The following is an 18,812-nucleotide window of genomic DNA, read 5'->3' as shown; positions in this document are numbered from 1 at the left end:
GTTGCATCATTTTATATTTCAGTTCCTCCACGTTCTTGCCAACGCTTGGTGAGGTCAGTCGTTTAAACTGTTCTTAATAGGGTGAAGTGGCATCTCCCTAATGACTCGGGACACTGAACATCTTTTCACGTGCTTGTCTGCAAACCTTCTTTTTTTAATTTTTTAAATTAATTTTTATTGTGCTTTAAGTGAATGTTTACAGATCAGGTCAGTCTCTCATACAAAAATTTACATACACCTTGCCATACACTCCTAATTGCTCTCGCTCCAATGGAACAGCACAGTCCTTCCCTCCGCTCTCTCTCCTCGTGTCCACTCGGGTAGCTCCTGGCCCCCTCTGCCCTCCCATCCCCCCTCCAGACAGGAGATGCCAACACAGTCTCATGTGTCCACTTGATCCAAGAAGCTCGTTCTTCACCAGTATCATTTTCCATCCCCTAATTCCAGTCCAATCTGTCTGAAGAGTTAGCTTTGGAAATGGTTCCTGTCTTGGGCTAACACAAGGTCTAGGGACCATGAGCTCCTGGGTCCCTCCAGTCCCAGTCTGCCCATTAGGTCTGGTCTTTTTACGAGAATTTGGCATCTGCATCCCACTGCTCTCCTGCTCCCTCGGAGTTTCTCTGTTGAGTTCCCTGTCAGGGCAGCCATCGGTTGTGACCAGGCACCATCTAGCTCTTCTGGTCTCAGGCTGATGTAGTCTCTGGTTTATGTGGTCCTTTCTGTCTCTCAGGCTCATGATTACCTTGTGTCTTTGGTGCCCTTCATTCTTCCTTGCTTCAGGTGGGTTGAGGCCAATTGATGCATCTTAGACAGCTGCTTGCTAGCATTTAAGACCCCAGACGCCACTCTCCAAAGTGGGATGGAGAACATTTTCTTAATAGATTTTATTATGCCAATTGACTTAGATGTTCCCTGAAACCATGGTCTTCAAACCCTCGCCCCTGCTACTCTGGCCTTTGAAGCATTCAGTTTATTTCAGGAAACTTCTTTGCTTTTGTGCAAACCTTCTTTAGTGAGGTGTTTTTTTCAAATCTTTTTTTGCCTGTTTTAAAATACTGGATTGTTTGTTTCCTTAGTATGAGTTTTGAGAGTTCTTTATCCACTTGTTCCAGCACCTTTGCTGAAAATCACTCTCCATACACGAGTGTGTCAGTTCTCTATTCAGGGGAGCTTCCAGACTAAGGCGGCCTGGGAAGAAAGGCCTGGTGATCTAATTCCAAGAATCAGCCAGTGAAAACCCCACAGATCACGACGGCCTGATCCTCAGCTGATCGTGGGGATGGCTCAGGATCAAGCAGCATTTTGTTCCGTGGTGCATGGGGTCACCGTGAGTCAGGGCCAACTCCACAGCAGCTAACCATTCTGCTCCACGGCCTGGGTGTCCACATTTACACCATACCATGCTGTCTTTATTACTGTTGTTTTATAAGTTTTGAAACCAGGTAGTATTGGTCCTTCAACTCTGTTCTTCATTTTCAAAATTTTGGCTATTCTAGGTCCTATGTGTTGCCATATGGATTTTAGAATAAGCTTGCTGATTTCTACTTAAAAAAAAAAAAAAAAAACTTCTAGGATTTTGATTAAAAGATTTCAGTCTTAAATTTTGAAAACAATTTTAAAGACAGAAATGAAGCTGCGAAGTATCAGAATTTCAAGGGTCTGTTTCAGTTGAAAGAACAGCTTGTACCGTGAAACGCCATTTCTAACTTTCCACTCCTGTCACTTCTCTATTTTTATGCTGTATTACAGAATTAGTTCCAAATGATTGACATTCTGTTGACTGTTCACATAAGCGTGTCGTAATTTTGTAAAAATACCAAATAAACAAACAAAAAAATCAAAACAGTACATTCTGATGAAACTTCCACTGTAGGAAGTGTGTAAAATGAGAGAAACAGATGAAAATAACAGTCACGGAGAGTCTGCTGATGGCTGGCACAGAACATTTGTGGGCATGTGGGGCTGTTGCTGTTGGTGGGTGCTGTCTTGTCGATTCTGACTCATGGCAACCCCATGTGACACGGCAGCATTTTCTTGGCTGTAGTCTTTATGGAGGCAGATCGCCAGGTCTTTCTCCCGTGGAGCCACCTTTTGGTTAGCTGCTGAGTGCTTAACCACTGGGCAACCAGGGCTCCTTATGTGGGCTCACAAAGGTCTTTTTAAGAACTGTTGGACCTCACTACTGTATGGCTCTGAACCCTGTGTTTCTGCACTTGGTGTAGCAGCTACTTACTGCCCTTGATGATATTCTTCTAGACCAGGGTCAACCATTCACAGCTCAAAGCCAAATCTGACCCACTGCCGAGAAGTTCCCACAGAAGTTGTTGAAGGAATGAAATCTTGTCTGAGTGTGCGTATCTCAAAGGGGTTACCACAGGAACATACAAACACAGTAAACAGAAGCTGAGGTGTGAACACATGGAATCTTTAAACAAGAGTCATCCTGAATCCAGCGTGGGCATCTGCAAAGGACTCCTGACAACGACAAAGATGTTGGTGGTTGGGGAGAAAATGAGGTGGAAAGGCAGCCCACAGCAGCAGTGTAACAAAGACAGGTCCCCGAGAAATAGCCTTAGGCCTGACAGACCCCCTCAGACACCTCCTAGCAAGGGCACTTTCCCTTCCTAGTCTGCACTCTGAGGCAGTGGCTGCTGGGTGGCCCGTGGGCTGGTGCAGTGTCCCCAGGTCTGGTTGTCCTGCCACATGGCAGCATCATGGGGGAGGGGGGACCAAAAGCCAGGGGAAAGCACACTCAAGTCTATGAGCAGAAAAGGGGCCCGTTCTTCAAAGGACTGAAATATTTACTGAAAGCATAAGCAGACTGTTAGAATCGATCCCGGCCTCTGTGGGATTTAAAAAAACAGCTTTACGAGGCATAATGTACACATCATAAAACTCACCCATTTTAAGTATGAGTTGATGAGTCTTAGTAAGTTTATTCAGCTGTATGGTCACCACCCACCATAAACCAGCCGTAGAACACTCCCATTCCCTAAGACATTCTCTCACGTCCGTTTGTGGTCGTTCCCCACTCCCATGTCTAACCTCAGACAACCACTGCTCTGCCTCCAGTCCCTACAGCTTTGTGCTTCCTGGACATTTCAAGCACACGGGCTTCCTGCACTTAGCACGACGGAGCAGAATGTCATCCCTTTTTCTCGCTGAGTGGTATTCCATGGTATGGATACATCACAGGCTGCTCCTCCGTCCACCTGCTGACGCACACCCGGGCTGTTTCCACCTGTTGGTTATCACGAATAGCACTGCTGTGATCGTCCACGTACAAGTTCTCCCGTGGACACGTTTTCATTTCTTTTGGGTGTACGCCTAGGAAACTGCTGGGTCACGGGGTAACTCTATGTTTACCTTTTTTAAGAAGCTGCCAGTCTGTTTTTCAGAGCGACTGTACTCTTCCATCTTCCCATCAGCAAGGGCTCTGATTTCTCGACATCTAAATTCCTTCCCAGATCTGACTATTTATTTTTCAATTTACGACACAGAACACTAGGTTAGTGTGCTTTGTCTGTTTACCTGCAGTAGTTAAAACAGAAAGGAAATGGATGCAGTTGGCAGCAAAGGTAAAAAGGAAGACATGGCCGAGGTCTACAGCAATTACAACGTCTGAAGGCCAGAGTCCAAAACTGCCAGGCCAGTTGCCCAGGAAGCTCAGCAAGGATCTATTAATCTTTTCTTTGAAAACATAACTGCAGCACTTTGGCAAGCAAAGGACACGAGAAGACAATTTAAGTGGACAGAGGTGGTGAGAGCAGAAAAGAACGGAATTGGCTCAGCTTTTGGGCGGCATGGCAGAGGACCACAGTTAAAAAAGGCTTACTCGATCACAAGCAAAACAGATGCCATGAAATACAAGGCCCGTTTGTTTCCATAACTGAGGCAAAACTAAATATGATAGCAATGGATGGCAGATTGTCCAACTTTGTTAAAAACCAGCAGTGAAGGAGAGGATGACCGGTGTCATGTGAAGAAGGGGGGAGTGGTGTCAAAGTTCACAGACTCTACAAGGCACATGCAGAGAAGAGAGGACTGCTCTCAGAAGCACTGAGAATGGTAACCTCTCACTTCTGAAGGTCGAGGTTCAAGCTCTTGCTCACAGCAGAGGTGAACCCTTGTTTTCTCCTCCATGGTGGCTTGTTCCCGCATAAAGCCCCACGCCAGCTGCATCCGGGGTCTTGGGAAGAACTGTGGGCCTCTCCAGGGATGGTCTCAGCATCAGAATGGAGAGCAGGAGACTCCTCCTCACATTTCCACTGGCTGTGGGAACCACAGGCCTGCCCTCTGCTCTGGACGTTAGGAAACCACATCTTTCCTTTCACCATTGACAACCTTGTCTCTTCTCCAGGAGCAAAGACCAGGATATGTCTGTTTTAAAAATAATTAAGATAAAAACCTGGCGTGCAGTTCAGCTCGATGCAGCCCCTGCAGGGAAGCAACCACTCCGGAGGAGTCCTCTCTCGGAACAGGAGTGTAACTTCGGAGACTGGTGACACTTCTGTGTTGTGGGACCATCTTCATCACGAACTCAAAGCACTTGCTGAACCGACCTGCACCATGCATGGCCAACTTGGGGCCGATCAATCAAGGGCTCTGTGGCCAAGGGCTCCTGGGCACCCAAGCTCCTCACTACACACACAGCAGCATGACAGGGCCTGAGACACGCACTCGAAGGCACCATCGGGTTGGCAGTACACGGGACCTCTGCCTCTATCTCCTGAGTGCAGGGACCCAAAGACCCTGCTGATGTTTGGCCACACAATCGCCTGCACTTCCCCCTTGTTTCTTCTGCCACCAAACAATCTCCTTCTAATCCTGACGTGCCTTTCCCAAGGCAGCACTGCACCATCGTTGCAGGTGGTGCAGCACGTGGTCAGCTGTCCCCAAGTGTTGCAAACACGCCCCTCAATCTCCGCATGGTTGTGGTCAAGAGCGCAGCTTCAACCTGGGGCTCTCCTGAGGCTCTGGCAGAGCTGGCGTGAGCAGCAGGCAGCCTCGGTGAGTGAGTGTGGAGAGGGCCAACTTCTGCAGGGTGAGGCTGGGCCTTGGAGCACAGGTGAATGGACTTCCTGCCCATGGTGCTGTTTTTTCGAACACAACTCTCCCTCTGCCTCCAACGTCCAGGAGAAGCCAGTGGTAACAGACGCCGTCAGTTCGGAAGCATGGGAACATCAAGGCACCTTACTTTTGCACAATTAGACTAAGTTCAACTCAACTGCAGGCAGAAAAACAGTCCATCCATTTCTTCATCTGTTTGTCAAACCCAATAGTGGTCTCCCCCTCTCTGTGCATTTACAGACCGTTAAAGGGGGCAGAGGAGAGACCTCAGGAATTCAAGACAGGGTCACAAGGACCCTGTACATGATCAGAACATGAGCCCTGGGTTCACGGAGCTGATACGGACTCCTGACTGTGGATAAGGCAGCTGCCTTTTTAGCCTCATCTGTAAAGAACAGGCAAGGTACGGCTGGCACCCCTAAATGATGGGGGCCCTTGCTCCTTTCCTGGTCCCATGACAAGGAGTCACTACTCTGTAACAGGCACATCTATCACAGAGTGGGTCATGCTCCAAGCAGTCTATACAATGCACATCTTCCTCCAGCCGGTCTGACCCCCCCTCCCCTTTCCTCTGCACATGCGGCACTTCTGACAGCCTCTGTTCAGGCCCGGTCTTCTTGGGTATCCGATGGAGACACCACTGAGCCGAGCTCTCAGGTGGGGAGCAGCGCTGGGAGGGCGTCGCATAGAGAGCAGCTTGAACAGTGATGCCATTTACTTACGGGGAGCTCGGCTCATCCCCAAAACAGGTGAAAGAACAAAACAGAAAAGCTGGCCTGTTCTCCTGTGCAAAGATCTGGCATGTCACAGCCACTCACTACCATGAAGAAGGACCACCTGTCTCACTCAGGCGACATCAAGAAAACTATGTTAATAGAGACACGATTTCACAGCAGAAGGGACCCCAGAGCCTGCTGTCACCAGGTGGGCCTGTGCAGGGGTGCGGGGGACCCATGGGGCGATCATTAGGCCCACATCAAGCATAAACCTGTACTTGTACTTGAGACGTGAACACTGTCCAGCGAGTAACTGACTCAAAGATGCTCCAGGAGACCCCTTCTGGCACGCAGCTGGGTTTGTGGCAGAGTCGTTGTCCAGGGCTAGGGCAGGAAATGCACGTGGTGTCTTTAGAGCCGATGACAAACCATGTATCTGGAGTATGTGTCTGTGCTCTGACACCCTGTTTTCTCTGGAAGGGGGAAACTGGACTCTGCTCTGGTATGGCGTCCACGGTTCCTTCCTTGGCAGGTCATAGAATCTGGGCACAGTGGACGTCAGCAGTGAGTTCTGCTCACTCTCAGATCCCAGGCCTGGATCCTGCCTTCACGTTCAGCAGGAGAAACACACCATCCACTGGTCTGACGCCTGACAGCCAGCTCTGCACCTGGCAGCACCTGTCCCAGGTGGTGTGGCCTGTCTCAGGTGGGGGGACAGAGCAGTAGAGACAACATAATCAGCCCCAACATGAGCTCAGGGTGAGGAGTTACAGGCGGAGGCAGAGCAAGCAGAGGGAGGGAGGTAGCCCTTGAAGGCAGGGAGGAGCCGGCAGGAAGACCTGGGGGGAGCGTTCCTGGCAGAGGAAGGATGGCGTGCGCCAGACCTTCTGATGGGAACGAGCTTGGGGAGTTGAAAGGCAACCTGGCCAGAGAAAATATTTGCAGAGCACATAATCTGACCCTGGATTTGTATCCAAAACATACGAAGAATCCTCAAAACTCCTTAACAAGAAAATAACCAAATTTAAAACGTGGGCAAAAGACCTCAGTAGACACGTAACCTAAGAAGACACATGGACAAACATAAGAAATAAGCCCAAGAAAAGACGCTCAACATCATTAGTCATGAGGGACTTGCAAATTAAAACCCACACACCTGTTAGAATGGCTGAAAACACAGGCCAAACAAAGAACTCCAACACCACCAAGTGCTGACGAGGACGTGGAGCAACAGGAGCCCTCATCCATCGCTGGTGAGAGTGCAGGATGGTGCAGCCACTGCGGAATGGAAGGCAGCCTGGTGGCTTCTTAAGTCAGTTAAATACACGACTACTACGTGACCCAGCACTCCCATTCCTGGGTATTATCCAAACGAATGAAAACATATATTCATGTAAAAACCTGCATGCAAGTGTTTATATCGGCTTTCTGTGTAATCATCAAAAAACCAGAAATGACCCAAATGCTCTCCGATTGGTGAACAGATAAACAGACGGGTGCGATGGAATTTTGTCGTTGTTATGTGCCGTTGAGTTGATTCTGACTCATGGCACCCCCACGTGACACAGTAGAGCTGCCCCACAGGATTTTCTTGTCTGTAATCTCTACAGAAGCAGACCATCAGGCCCTTCTTCCACGGCGCTGCCGGGTGGACCTGAACAGCCAACCTTCTGGTTTGCAGCCGACTGCAAACTGTGTGCGTCACCTAGGGGCCTTAATGGAGTATCACTCATGAGTAAAAACGAGACAACTACTGATGACACACAGCAACATGGGTGTATCTCCAAGGCCTGGTGCTGGGTGAGGAGCCAGGCTGAAAGGCTACCCACTGTATGGACCCGTTCCCATAGCCCTCTAGAAAAGGCAGATCTACAGGGAGAGGGAACAGATCAGTGATAGATGGGGGGGTGGGGGGGAGGGGCTGCCAGCAGAGAGCAGGGGGGAGTTTTGGGGGGATGGGAACCCCCCTGCCCTGACTGTGGTGGAGTCTCAGGTCTATGCGTCTGTCAAAACTTAAAGCGCTGTAACCACACAGGGCAGATTCCGCTGGCGTGAACTATATCACAATCAAAGTAGGCAGCCTGCGCTGAGGGACCGGGTGCTATGAATCAGGGGGAGGCGGGGTGTCACAGACCCCAGATGAAGGAAGAGGCACAGGGAGCCGGGGGCAGGATGGCAGATGAGGAGGTTTTGTGGAGCAGACTGGCATACTCTGACGATTGAAATATGTTAAAAAAAAAACAAACTGAAGATTAGTTTTAAAATTCAAATCTACAGCCTAAAAAAATAATTTTAGGGGAATATGCCAAAAATCTAAGATATACATCTAATGCTTATGACACTAACTTTGATTGTAATTCAATTCCAAATTTATTCCGCTCAAGTTGAAACAAACATTCTGAGCCTAACTGTATCCTCCAAGTCTTGGAATGCATAACTAATTAGCTTTTCATAACTATTGGTTAGAAGAATCCCCTCACCCTTTAACTATTTCTAAATCAGGCTGTACCTGGAAGAAATTTTATTTCCCCAGACCATGAGAAGGCCTTGAAATGGAGCCCCTCAAGCGGCCCCTGCACACAGTAGGCTCTCAGAAAAGGGCAACTCGCACATTAGGTCCTTGGAAAAGGCCGGTCAGCATGCGCAGGGCTCTTTGGGTCCCTTGGTGTTTGCCACATTCCAAGAGGCACATCTTTCTAATAAGTTAGCGGGCTCCCACGCCCTGTTTTCACTTCCCATGTGTGGATGGTGCAGGATGGCCTCAGGCCTGTTCACATCCGAAGGATGGTCCTGTGTGCTCATAAATACTTTTCGGTGAACTATGCGTGGGCAGACTGTGGCAAGCACACAAAGAGCTGTATCGGTCTGTAAATCCCCATGCCTGGGGTTTGACCTGGGGGCATTTGTAACCACCTCATCCTTGTCAGTGTGTCTCTATTATATTAATTCTAAGAAAATGCGCTGCAGACAGATTAGAGTGAAGGAAGACACCTCAAACCCTGAGAGCCAACAGTTTCTAAGAAGACCTACAGTGAGCGGCCGGGGCCAGAGGCCGGGGGTGGAGGGTGAGAGGCTCGCAGCCTGGTTTGGGCGCAGTGCTGGGCTGGGTGGCATGCCGTGATATCACGTTCTGCCTACGGTTCAAGGAAAAGTGAACCAGCAGACACATGAACACGTGCTCAGTTTGGCAGGGGCCAGATAACTGGGGAGGACGGGAGGCATCCAACAGGAGACCCTGCCCACGCGTGGACATGACGCTAAAGCTCAAGAATCTTATGTCGTCTGTGACCTATATGTTCAGCTCTCTCTACATGACGAGCACCCTCTTGCTCTCTGGAGTACCCTCACGTGCACACACACAAGCTCAGGAAACCCCACAGCCACAGAGCCCAGGGATTTCAAGGTGAGCGTGGATTTCTCCGAGAGCCCCTGCCACTCCAATGGGAACCAACTGGGAGGGAAGCATGGCCCTCAGGCAATGGCAGGAGGACGGAGGTGCCCCAAGAAGGCATGTTGGGCTACCCGTGGCGCTCCCAACTCCTCAGCTTGTGTGGGTTGCCACACAGCGTGGCTGGACAGGAGATGCCTCATCTGTCCCCTGAGGCCAGGGCACTATGCCCCTCTGGTCCAGGCAGAACCAGGAACCAAAGGCCTTCCTTGCAGCTCAATGGTTTGCTCACTGTCCTGTCCCCTGGGAAAGCAGCACCAATTCGCAGCACCCACCTTGCAGCGGGTAGTGGGGGGGTGGTGGGGTGGCGAAGTCCAGCTTGTCCTTCAGGTCCTCCTCGTTCTCCTTCTGCCACTGCAAGCCAACCTTCTCCCAGAGGCTGGCGGCCAACTCCCTGCAGCACAACAAGGACAGACACCACGCAGGGTTAGTGCACATCCAAGGAGGCAGTGGAGGGTTGGTCGTGGTTCCTACAGCCTTAGGTGACCCCATGTGACCGCTCACTACTGAGCTGGGATGTGGCTTTAGGTAAACACACTCCATCGGTGAGTGAGCGGGACGGTCCAGCACCCCAGTTCTGTGAAGCATTTGAGGACTTCACTGATAGTACTGGAAGAAGCTGACATGCGACCAATCACAACACAGAAAAGATACAGAAATGTGTCTTCACAGTCAGAGACCCTCCTTACACCACAGTCTTGTAACAGAACAAGGGACTGGGTGTGTTTCCAGAAGATTCTGGAGCAAAGAGACACAGCCATTCCTGTGACTGACAACTTGGGAAAGCAGGTTCCCTGGTGCACAGAAGACAAGAAACCTACTGTCTGCAACATTTTGGGGGAATGGGATTCAGCGAGCCCTGCCCCAGCTGCCCTCCACGCCCACGTACTCACCTGCCCCCCGCCCCCTATGCCTTCACCTATGCCTGCCCCACCTGCACCCCGCACCCCCAGGCGTTCCCAACCTGCCCCCGGCTGTTCCCCACATCCTCCCCCATGTCCTGTCCCCCGCGCCCTCACCTGATCTCGGGGAGCTCGTCGTCCAGGCTGCTCAGCAACAGTGGGATGAGCTTGTGGAAGAAGGAGTACCGGTCCCGCAGCTCCAGCAGCCAGCCTCCCACCACGGAGGTCACCGCCTGCCGCACCTGCATCGGGGAAGTGAGAAGGGCTCACGTGTGAAGAATCACCAGGGCCACGCTGAACTCCCCTACGGGCTCACAACTGAGGGAAACGTGCACCGGGCCCCAGGCTCTACGCTCAGCTCCCAGGCCAGGTTCCAGGGCCTCCTGGCTGCCCTGCTGGTCCCTGGGAACGCAGTGTCTCCAGCGCGAGCCATGCCCTGTCTCTGGGCTGACCCTGGTGTCCAGAGCAGGAATCCACAGTTGTTGTCCCGCGTGATACAAAGTCTTCCCTGTGACAACTCCTGGTCAGGCATGGACTGTTCCCCGTGCGCACTGAGACAAGCTGTGGCTGCCCAGTAGGAAGTGCCCACATCTAGGCCCACGGTGCAAAGGCTGCTGGTGCTAGAGCAATAGGCCCTTCCAGGGGAACCGAAGGGCACCAGCGGGTGCTGCTGCTGCTTGAGGAGGGGGCTCCACCTGCCCCCCACAGGACGGAAGTCTGAAAAGGAAGGCCACTACCTGCCCCACTACCAGGAGAGTAATAAGCAGCTTAAAAACACACCCGGGTCTTGGGTTGAGCCCCCCAAGGGCAGAGCCTGAGATGAGACTCAGGTACTGCCCCAGCCCCCAGCCCCTCCTCTGTCCTGGCTGCCCAGCCACACCTGCCCTCAGCTGACTGGGAGCACGTGGTCCCACCTCGGCCCGAGGACAGCACTCGGCCAGGCTCTCTTGGCCATGCTCCCTAGAGCTTCCACAGCCACGTGAGCCAGATACCGAGATGCTCAGCCACGGGGCCTTGGCAGAGAAACTCGACGATCTCTCCATCTGTGACACAGGCACCATGCCTCCCAGCCCTTCCTGTCTAATGTTCCCTGAAGGTTTCTCCTGACAAAAACAGATTAGCACCGATGTGCACAACGAGGTGCCTGAAGAGCAGGATACAGCAAGCAGGAGGGTGCTCCTGTCTGATCAGGTGCTTGATGACAGTGACGCTCTCGTGAGTGGTGGCAAGTCGGCAGCCTGGGCAGCACAGGCAGCATGTCTAGCTCCTGCTTCAAACCAGACTCCACCTCCCTTGCTGTCCCTCATGAGAGACTGCCAGCGGGGCCTGAACTCGGGGCTGAGCTGCATCAGCCCCGCAGCACCTGTCTATTCAACAGCCACAGACGCTGGGACACCTAAGACACCACAACCGCTCTCTGGTCCTGGCCACTACTGCACCCAAAGGACACAGCATCTCGCCCCTGTGCCCCATCCCACAGAACCCCCGGTGCTGGCCCACTCCCCACTCATCTCGCCCCTTTATCCTATCCCATGGATCCCCTGGTGCAGGACCGCCCCCATCCCAGCCTGCACTGAAGCCATCTCTGCACTCTGCCTCCTTCACCTTTCTCGGGTGGAGCAGGGAGGGGCGGCTTCGCCATTTCCCAGGCCCTCTCCCCTCCACCTTCTGTGTGACTGCAACCAGCCTCTAGCCTTTCTAGTCTGTGTGCACACGGTAACAGAGCCAGACCGTGTGTGAGTCATGTAGGCTCAATGTCAGGGCGTGCAAACTCCAGGAACAGCACTGTGCAGGAGAGAACATTCTAGCAGTTAGCCAGCCCTGTGGCACAGTCACTGGTGTGTGAAGTTTTGGGGAGGAATCAAGGCGATCATGCCAGGAAAGGAAATGAGAGAGAAGTTGGCACCCAAGAGTGGAAGTTCTCTGACTATGCCAATGTAGTGGCCAAGATGCTGGGGCAAGGGCGCCTAGTAACCACTCTGGATGACCACTGTGGCCCCTCAGCTGATTGGGGGCATTTGGCCCCACCTTTCTGTCCTGTTTTTTCCCCATGGGAAGAGCGTGCCCCTGGAAGCTTCCCCCTGCTCCTCTGTAATCCCAGTTTTATGACGTTTCAGTAAGCAAGCCAATCTTGGCCTCACATCTAAGACACACCTCCCAGCCATCATTTGCCAGTAAGAAAGCCAGTATTCTGGACTCAATCTGTCTGTCTCTTTATCTCAAACTCCAACAAAACACGTTATCCCCAACAAGCCACCCTGGCCCTGCTCTTCTCCTCCCCAGTCTGGACCACCATCCACGGTGGCTTTTAAATAACATCTGCCTTGGTGGTTGGCATGTTAGAGAGGCTTCTGCAGATAACTGGAGTACAGACATTTCAGAGTTTTCTTCCCTCTAAGATGCAACCATTACAACAACAACCCTTTCCCACAGTCCTCGGAATTAGGCAAACAAACAGGTGGGAATGATTCAGCACCCCAGCCCGATCCCCCAGTTTCTCTAAGATGCCAAACAGAAACATCTTCTGAGGGAGTGGGACGGGAGGATGCTGAGTGCAGCGTGTGACACCCTACAATGACAGGGCCTGTGTTACAGACACGTGCGCTGCCTGAGAGACGGACTGACTGTCCGAGAGCGGGTTACAGACGCTCATAGCTGCCTGGTGGCGGGGAACAGATTATCCGTTACCTGTGGGACATCATCAAACAGCCGCTGAGCCAGATGAGAGAGCACGTCGTCTACGGACTTCCCGTTGCCAAACTGGATGACTGTGCCAGTGGCCTCAATGACAGCCACACGGACCTTCCAGTGCTGGTGGGCGACGGTCTGCATCAGTGGGCCCACCAGGGACTCAGACTGCATGTGGAAATGCTCTGCGGGGGAGGGCAGGGGGGCTGGTTTCAGGGCTTCTCCCAGCACCCAGCCCCAGCCCCAGCCTTCAGCACCCAGGCCCGACTCCCACTACACGTGGAAGTGGTTGAGGGTGGGCGAGCGGCTAGGGGTGGGGGGCAGTTTCAGGGCTTCTTCCTATGCCTGGCCCTGGCCCTATTCCTTGGCACCCAGGCTGGGCAGGCGCCGCAGCTCCAGGCTGTGCACGGCAGGGCCCCAAACTCCTTCCCCTCCCCCACCCAAGGCCCAGGCTGCAGGAATGGGCACGTAACTGAGGCCTGCCAACTAGAGCTTCGCATCCCAACCAGGGAGAGGCTCATGCATGGGCATGCAACCCCGATGGCACCTGGACCACCCAGAGACTTCTGGGGACCACTGGGGAAAGCTGGGAGCTCCACTCCACTTAACCTGAAAACGGAGGTGTGAGGGAGAGCATGCAGGGGCTGACAGCTTGTGTGGGGCACCCGACTGGGGCAGTGACAAAAGGAAGGACACTGAGAGCCCAGAGGACACCGTGCAAGTGCCCAAATCCAGCTGTTCCTGAAGCTGATCAACCCAGAACGCCTTCGGGGAGCTGAACCAGCCCCACTTTAGACAAAGTCACACCACTTCACATTTATGAGGTCCTAACAGAAAGTCAGAAATTCACGCTGGTTTCAGAAGAGGGCGTGGAACCAGGGATATCATTGCTGATGTCAGATGGATCCTGGCTGAAAGCAGAGAATACCAGAAGGATGTTTACCTGTGTTTTTTTGACTATACAAAGGCATTCGACTGCGTGGATCATAACAAACTATGGATAACACTGCCATGAATGGGAATTCCAGAACACTTGATTGTGCTCATGAGGAACCTTTACATAGACTAAGAAGCAGTTGTTTGGACAGAACAAGGCGATACTGATTGGTTTAAAGTCAGGAAAAGGGTGCATCAGGATTGTATTTTTTCACCATACCTATTTAATCTGTATGCTGACCAAATAATCCGAGAAGCTGGACTATATGAAGACGAACAGGGTATCAGGATTGGAGAAAGACTCATTAACAACCTGCGTTATGCAGATAACACAACCTTGCTTGCTCAAAGTGAAGAGGACTTGAAGCACTTACTAATGAGGATCAAAGACCACAGCCTTCAGTATGGATTACACCTCAACATAAAGAAAACAAAAATCCTCACAACTGGACCAATGAGCAACATCGTGATAAACAGAGAAAAGACTGAAGTTGTCAAGGATTTCATTTTACTTGGATCCACATTCAACAGCCACGGAAGCAGCAGTCAAGAAATCAAAAGACACATTGCATTGGGCAAATCTGCTGCAAAGGACCTCTTCAAAGTGTTGAAGAGCAAAGGTGTCACCCTGAAAACTAAGGTGCGCCTGACCCAAGCCATGGTATTTTCAATCACATCATATGCATGTGAAAGCTGGACAATGAATAAGGAAGACCGAAGAAGAGTTGACACCTTTGAATTGTGGTGTTGGCAAAGAATATTGAATAAACCATGGACTGCCAAAAGAACGAACAAATCTGTCTTAGGAGAAGTACAACCAGAATGCTCCTTAGAAGCAAGGATGGCGAGACTGCATCTTACATACTTTGGACATGTTGTCAGGAAGAATCAGTCCCTGGAGAAGGACATCATGCTTGGCAGAATACAGAGTAAGTGGAAAAGAGGAAGACCCTCAACAAGGTGGATTGACACACTGGCTGCAACAACAAGCTCAAGCATAACGATTGTAAGGATGGCACAGGACCAGGCAGTGTTTCATTCTGTTGTGCACAGGGTCGCTATGAGTCAGAACCAACTCAACGGCACCTAACAACAACAGAAAGTCGGCGCCAGAAGAGACTTGAGGATAGCCAGGCTAAGCCTCCTGTTTTGATTCTCACCCTCAGTTCTGCCACTGACTGGGACTGTCAGTAATGTGGCTATTTCAAAAATTCTTCGGGCAAGTTATTTGAGCTCTCGGACCCTCAGATAGTAAGTAGTTACTACCCAGTGTGACAAGAACTGTGATGGGAATCCACTTCAAAAGGAAGGGAAGGGCGGAAGAGATGTGCTGGAAATGCTTCAGGCAGAGGTAAAGCCCTTCACACAGGAAGTATTAGTGTGGACAGTCTGAGCACCTGCCGGGTGGCAGGAATGGCCTCGCCCTCCTGGAGCTCACAACCTAGAGGGAACGATTCAGGCTCACACTCACCCAAAGGCTGGGAGGCCCTGGAAGATGGAGAAGCAGCTGATGCACAGACAGCAGGGACTGGTGGCTGAGCGTCGATGAGAAAAGCATTAAATGTTTATCATTTCCAGTGGTGGCTGCCAGCTCAAACCTTTCCCCCAGGCACTACTAGAATTTAGACTGTAAATTTGAAAATTCAAACTTTACGTGACCAAACTGGAAGCCCTGACATTCCCCTAAATCCAGCTCATTCTCTGTACACCCACCCAAAACCTCCTTCTTCTTCCTCATCCTTCATTCAACTCAACAGGAAATCCTGTCAGTTCTGCCTTCACAATATTCCTAACCTGTCCACCTTCCTTCATTTCTATTAGCAGGCAGACCTCCCACTCCAAAAGCCCACGACAACATCATCTAAAACACTGACTGATAATGGATTCCAAATGGCTTCACCATTTCCTCTTTGTCATCCCTATAATCTACTCATCACACAACTGCTAGTGATCTTTTAAAAACACAGTCCAAGTCTCTTGGAACCCTTCCATGGGTCCCCACTGAACTAGACATTAATCCAAATCCTTACCACACCCTCTGTGTACCATCCGGCCCCAGCCCACCTGTCCCTCGTGCCTTCCACTCTAGGTACCTGGACCTCCTTTTTCTTCCTCAAACCTGCCAAACGTTTTTATCAAGGCTAGTTCCCTCCCATCCACCAATTTTCAGCTTGAAAGTTACCTCCTTGGGGAAACTTTCCCCAGACACCACTAAATGGGATCCTCCTATCACTTCACATCCTGGCCTGAGACAGCCCAGGGAGGGAGTAAGATCCTGCAAGACCTTTCCAATCACTCCAGGGACTTCACCGTGGGGAAATGGACACTTAGGAAAAGGGAGTGTCTTGATCACAGTTGACGACTCTAGCTATCACTTGAGAATGGATTAAAGCAAACCCCAACTAGAACAGTGGTGCAAGCAAGAAAAGAAGACAGGTAGGCTCCAGCAGAAAAGAGAATGAAAAGAGAAACAACTGTGTTTACTAAAGGAGGTTCCCGTAACCACCTGCATTAAAATCGCCCGGGGAGGGGGGCAACTATTAGAAAGCACCCATCCCAGACCCTCTTAGAAAAACTTTCTGGGACGAATCTCAGAAATTTGCGTTTTAAACACGCACTCCATGGGATTTTTATTTTTTAGAAGAGCAGGATGAAAAGAGCGGAGGCTGCGGCGATCCTGGAGTGGACCACCCGTTCAGGGCCACAGCTGAGGCCTTCGCAGGCAGGTGTGCAGGAAGGTGTTAAGCCCCCAAGCACCGCGCACCCCCCTCACCCCAGGCTGCCCTGGACGATCTGCAAGCGCATTACCTGGCGTGGCGCGCGCCAGCTCGGCGGCGCACGCGCAGCTCTCGCGGCGCACGGCGGCGAAGGGGTCGAGCAGCGTGCAGCGTAGCACGCGCACCGCGTCGTCGAGGTAGGGAGCGAGCGCGGCGCCTCCCAGGCTCACAGCCAGGCCGAGCAGCTGCACGAGCGCCAGGCGCAGCTCCTCGCACGGCTCGGGCGGCGCCCGGCGCGTGGCCTCGGGGCCGACCAGGCGAGCCGCGAGCGCAGGCAGTAGGCGCGGCAGGGCGTCCTGGGGCCGTGCTGCTCGCCGCAGGCCCAGGTCCAACAGGTGCGCGGCCAGCGCGCGGCAGCCCTCGGCCGGGTCGGCCAGGCAGCGCAGCAGGCGCGGCAGCAGCAGGCGCGCCCAGGGGCCCTGGAAGGCGGCGGCGTCGTCCGCGGTGTCGGGCGACCCGGGCCGCGCCGCCTCCAGCTCGCGCTGCAGGGCCTCCAGCGCGCGCCGCCGCCCCAGCTTGCTCTCTGCCTCCAGCCCCGGCAGCAGGCGGCTCAGGGCGCGGCTCAGTTCCGCTGCCTCCGCCGTCTCGGCCGGGCCCGGGGGCGCCGGGGCATCCGCTGCCACCGGCGCCGCCATCTTCCCCGCGTTGCCTGTAACTAAGGGAAACCGGCGCTTTTACGACTGTTGCGGTGTGGATTGCGGTGCTGCTTCCGGCCTGGCTCCAAATAGAACTTTATTGGTAGCTTTTGACACGGACAGCAAATGGCCTTTGACAGTGGAGCGGCGATCTTTAGCGGCATCACTGCAGGGCACCTTAGTCAGCTTTGCTTTTCTATATTAAACCGGAATAATATCGATATTATGTAGCGTTTACCGTGTGCCAGGCACTGTCCAGTTGAGGCAGTTGCTAGCATTCAGTTTACCAAACCCACTGCTGCAGAGTCCATTCCGATTCATAGCGACCGTATAGGACAGAGTAGAACTGCTCCATGGGGTTCCCAAGGCTGTAATCTTTACGGAAGCTGACTGCCATATCTTTCTCCCGCAGACTGGTGCGTTCCAATCATCCCTTCGGTTAACAGCTGAGCGCTTTAACCACTGCACCACCAGAGCTGCTACTCACACTTTACAGATGGGAAAACCATTTGTATGGAGAAGTAGCTGGCCCAACATCAAAAAAAATAAAGAAACAACAACAAACCAAACCTGTTGCTGTGGAACGTGGATTCCGACTCATGGCGATTCTATGTATTACAGAGTAGAACTGAGCTCCAGAGAGTTTTTTTGGCTGTAATTTTTTTTTTAATTAACTTTTATTGAGCTTCAAGTAAACATTTACATATCAAGTCAGACTGTCATATATATAAGTTTATATACACCTTACTCCGTTCTCCCACTTGCTCTCCGCCTAATGAGTCAGCCCTTCCAGTCTCTTCTTTCATGACAATTTTGCCAGCTTCCAACTCTCTCTATCCTCCCATCCCCCCTCCAGACAGGAGATGCCAACACAGTCTCAAGTGTCCACCTGATATCATTAGCTCACTCTTCATCAGCATCTCTCTCCTACCCACTGTCCAGTGCCTTTCATGTCTACTGAGTTGTCTTTGGGAATGGTTCCTGTCCTGGGCCAACAGAAGGTTTGGGGACCATGACCACCGGGATTCCTCTAGTCTCAGTCAGACCATTAAGTATGGTCTTTTTATGAGAATTTGGGGTCTGCATCCCACTGATCTCCTGCTCCCTCAGGGGTTCTCTGTGGGGCTCCCTGCCAGGGCAGTCATCGGTTGTAACTGGGCACCATCTAGTTCTTCTGGTCTCAGGATGATGTAAGTCTCTAGTTCATGTGGCCCTTTCTGTCTGGCTGTAATTTTTAAAAATTTTTATTGTGCTTTAAGTGAAAGTTTACAAATCAAATCAGTCTCTCATGCAAAGACTTAAATGCACCTTACTATATACTATTTGCTCTCCCCCTAACGAGACAGCACACTCCTTCCCTCTACTCTCTCTTTTAATGTCCATTATGCCAGCTTCTGAACCCCTCGGCCCTCTTATCTCCCCTCCAGACAGGAGCTGCCCACATAGTCTCATTTGTCTACTTGATCCAAGAAACTCACTCTACACCAGTATTTTCTATCCCATAGTCCAGACCAATCCCTGTCTGAAGAGTTGGCTTTGGGAATGGTTCCTGTCTTGGGCTAACAGAAGGTCTGGGGACCATGACCCCCAGGGTCCTTCTGGTCTCAGTCAGACCATTAAGTGTGGTCTTTTTACCAAAA

At 51.8% G+C, this 18,812-nt stretch overlaps 1 protein-coding gene across 2 annotated transcripts in view; it reads right to left on the bottom strand.

The window, feature by feature from the left end:
- DNAAF5 (dynein axonemal assembly factor 5) overlaps positions 1-17,202 on the bottom strand; it is a 50,083-nt gene extending 32,881 nt beyond the window's left edge. For both annotated transcript variants that reach the window (XM_049905110.1, XM_049905109.1), the window contains exons 1-4: positions 16,569-17,202; positions 12,825-13,009; positions 10,254-10,378; positions 9,510-9,628 (exon numbers count right to left, since the gene is read on the bottom strand). In XM_049905110.1, coding sequence (XP_049761067.1) covers positions 9,510-9,628; positions 10,254-10,378; positions 12,825-13,009; positions 16,569-17,172 — 1,033 coding nt within the window. In that variant the 5' untranslated portion in view covers positions 17,173-17,202. The remainder of the gene's footprint in view (positions 1-9,509; positions 9,629-10,253; positions 10,379-12,824; positions 13,010-16,568) is intronic.
- Between the last annotated feature and the right edge of the window lie 1,610 nt (positions 17,203-18,812).

The sequence above is a fragment of the Elephas maximus genome, chromosome 12, assembly GCF_024166365.1.
Source record: "Elephas maximus indicus isolate mEleMax1 chromosome 12, mEleMax1 primary haplotype, whole genome shotgun sequence".
NCBI lineage: Eukaryota > Metazoa > Chordata > Mammalia > Proboscidea > Elephantidae > Elephas > Elephas maximus.
The sequence above is the reverse complement of the archived record's forward strand: the minus strand, read 5'-3'. Positions and strand labels throughout refer to the sequence as shown.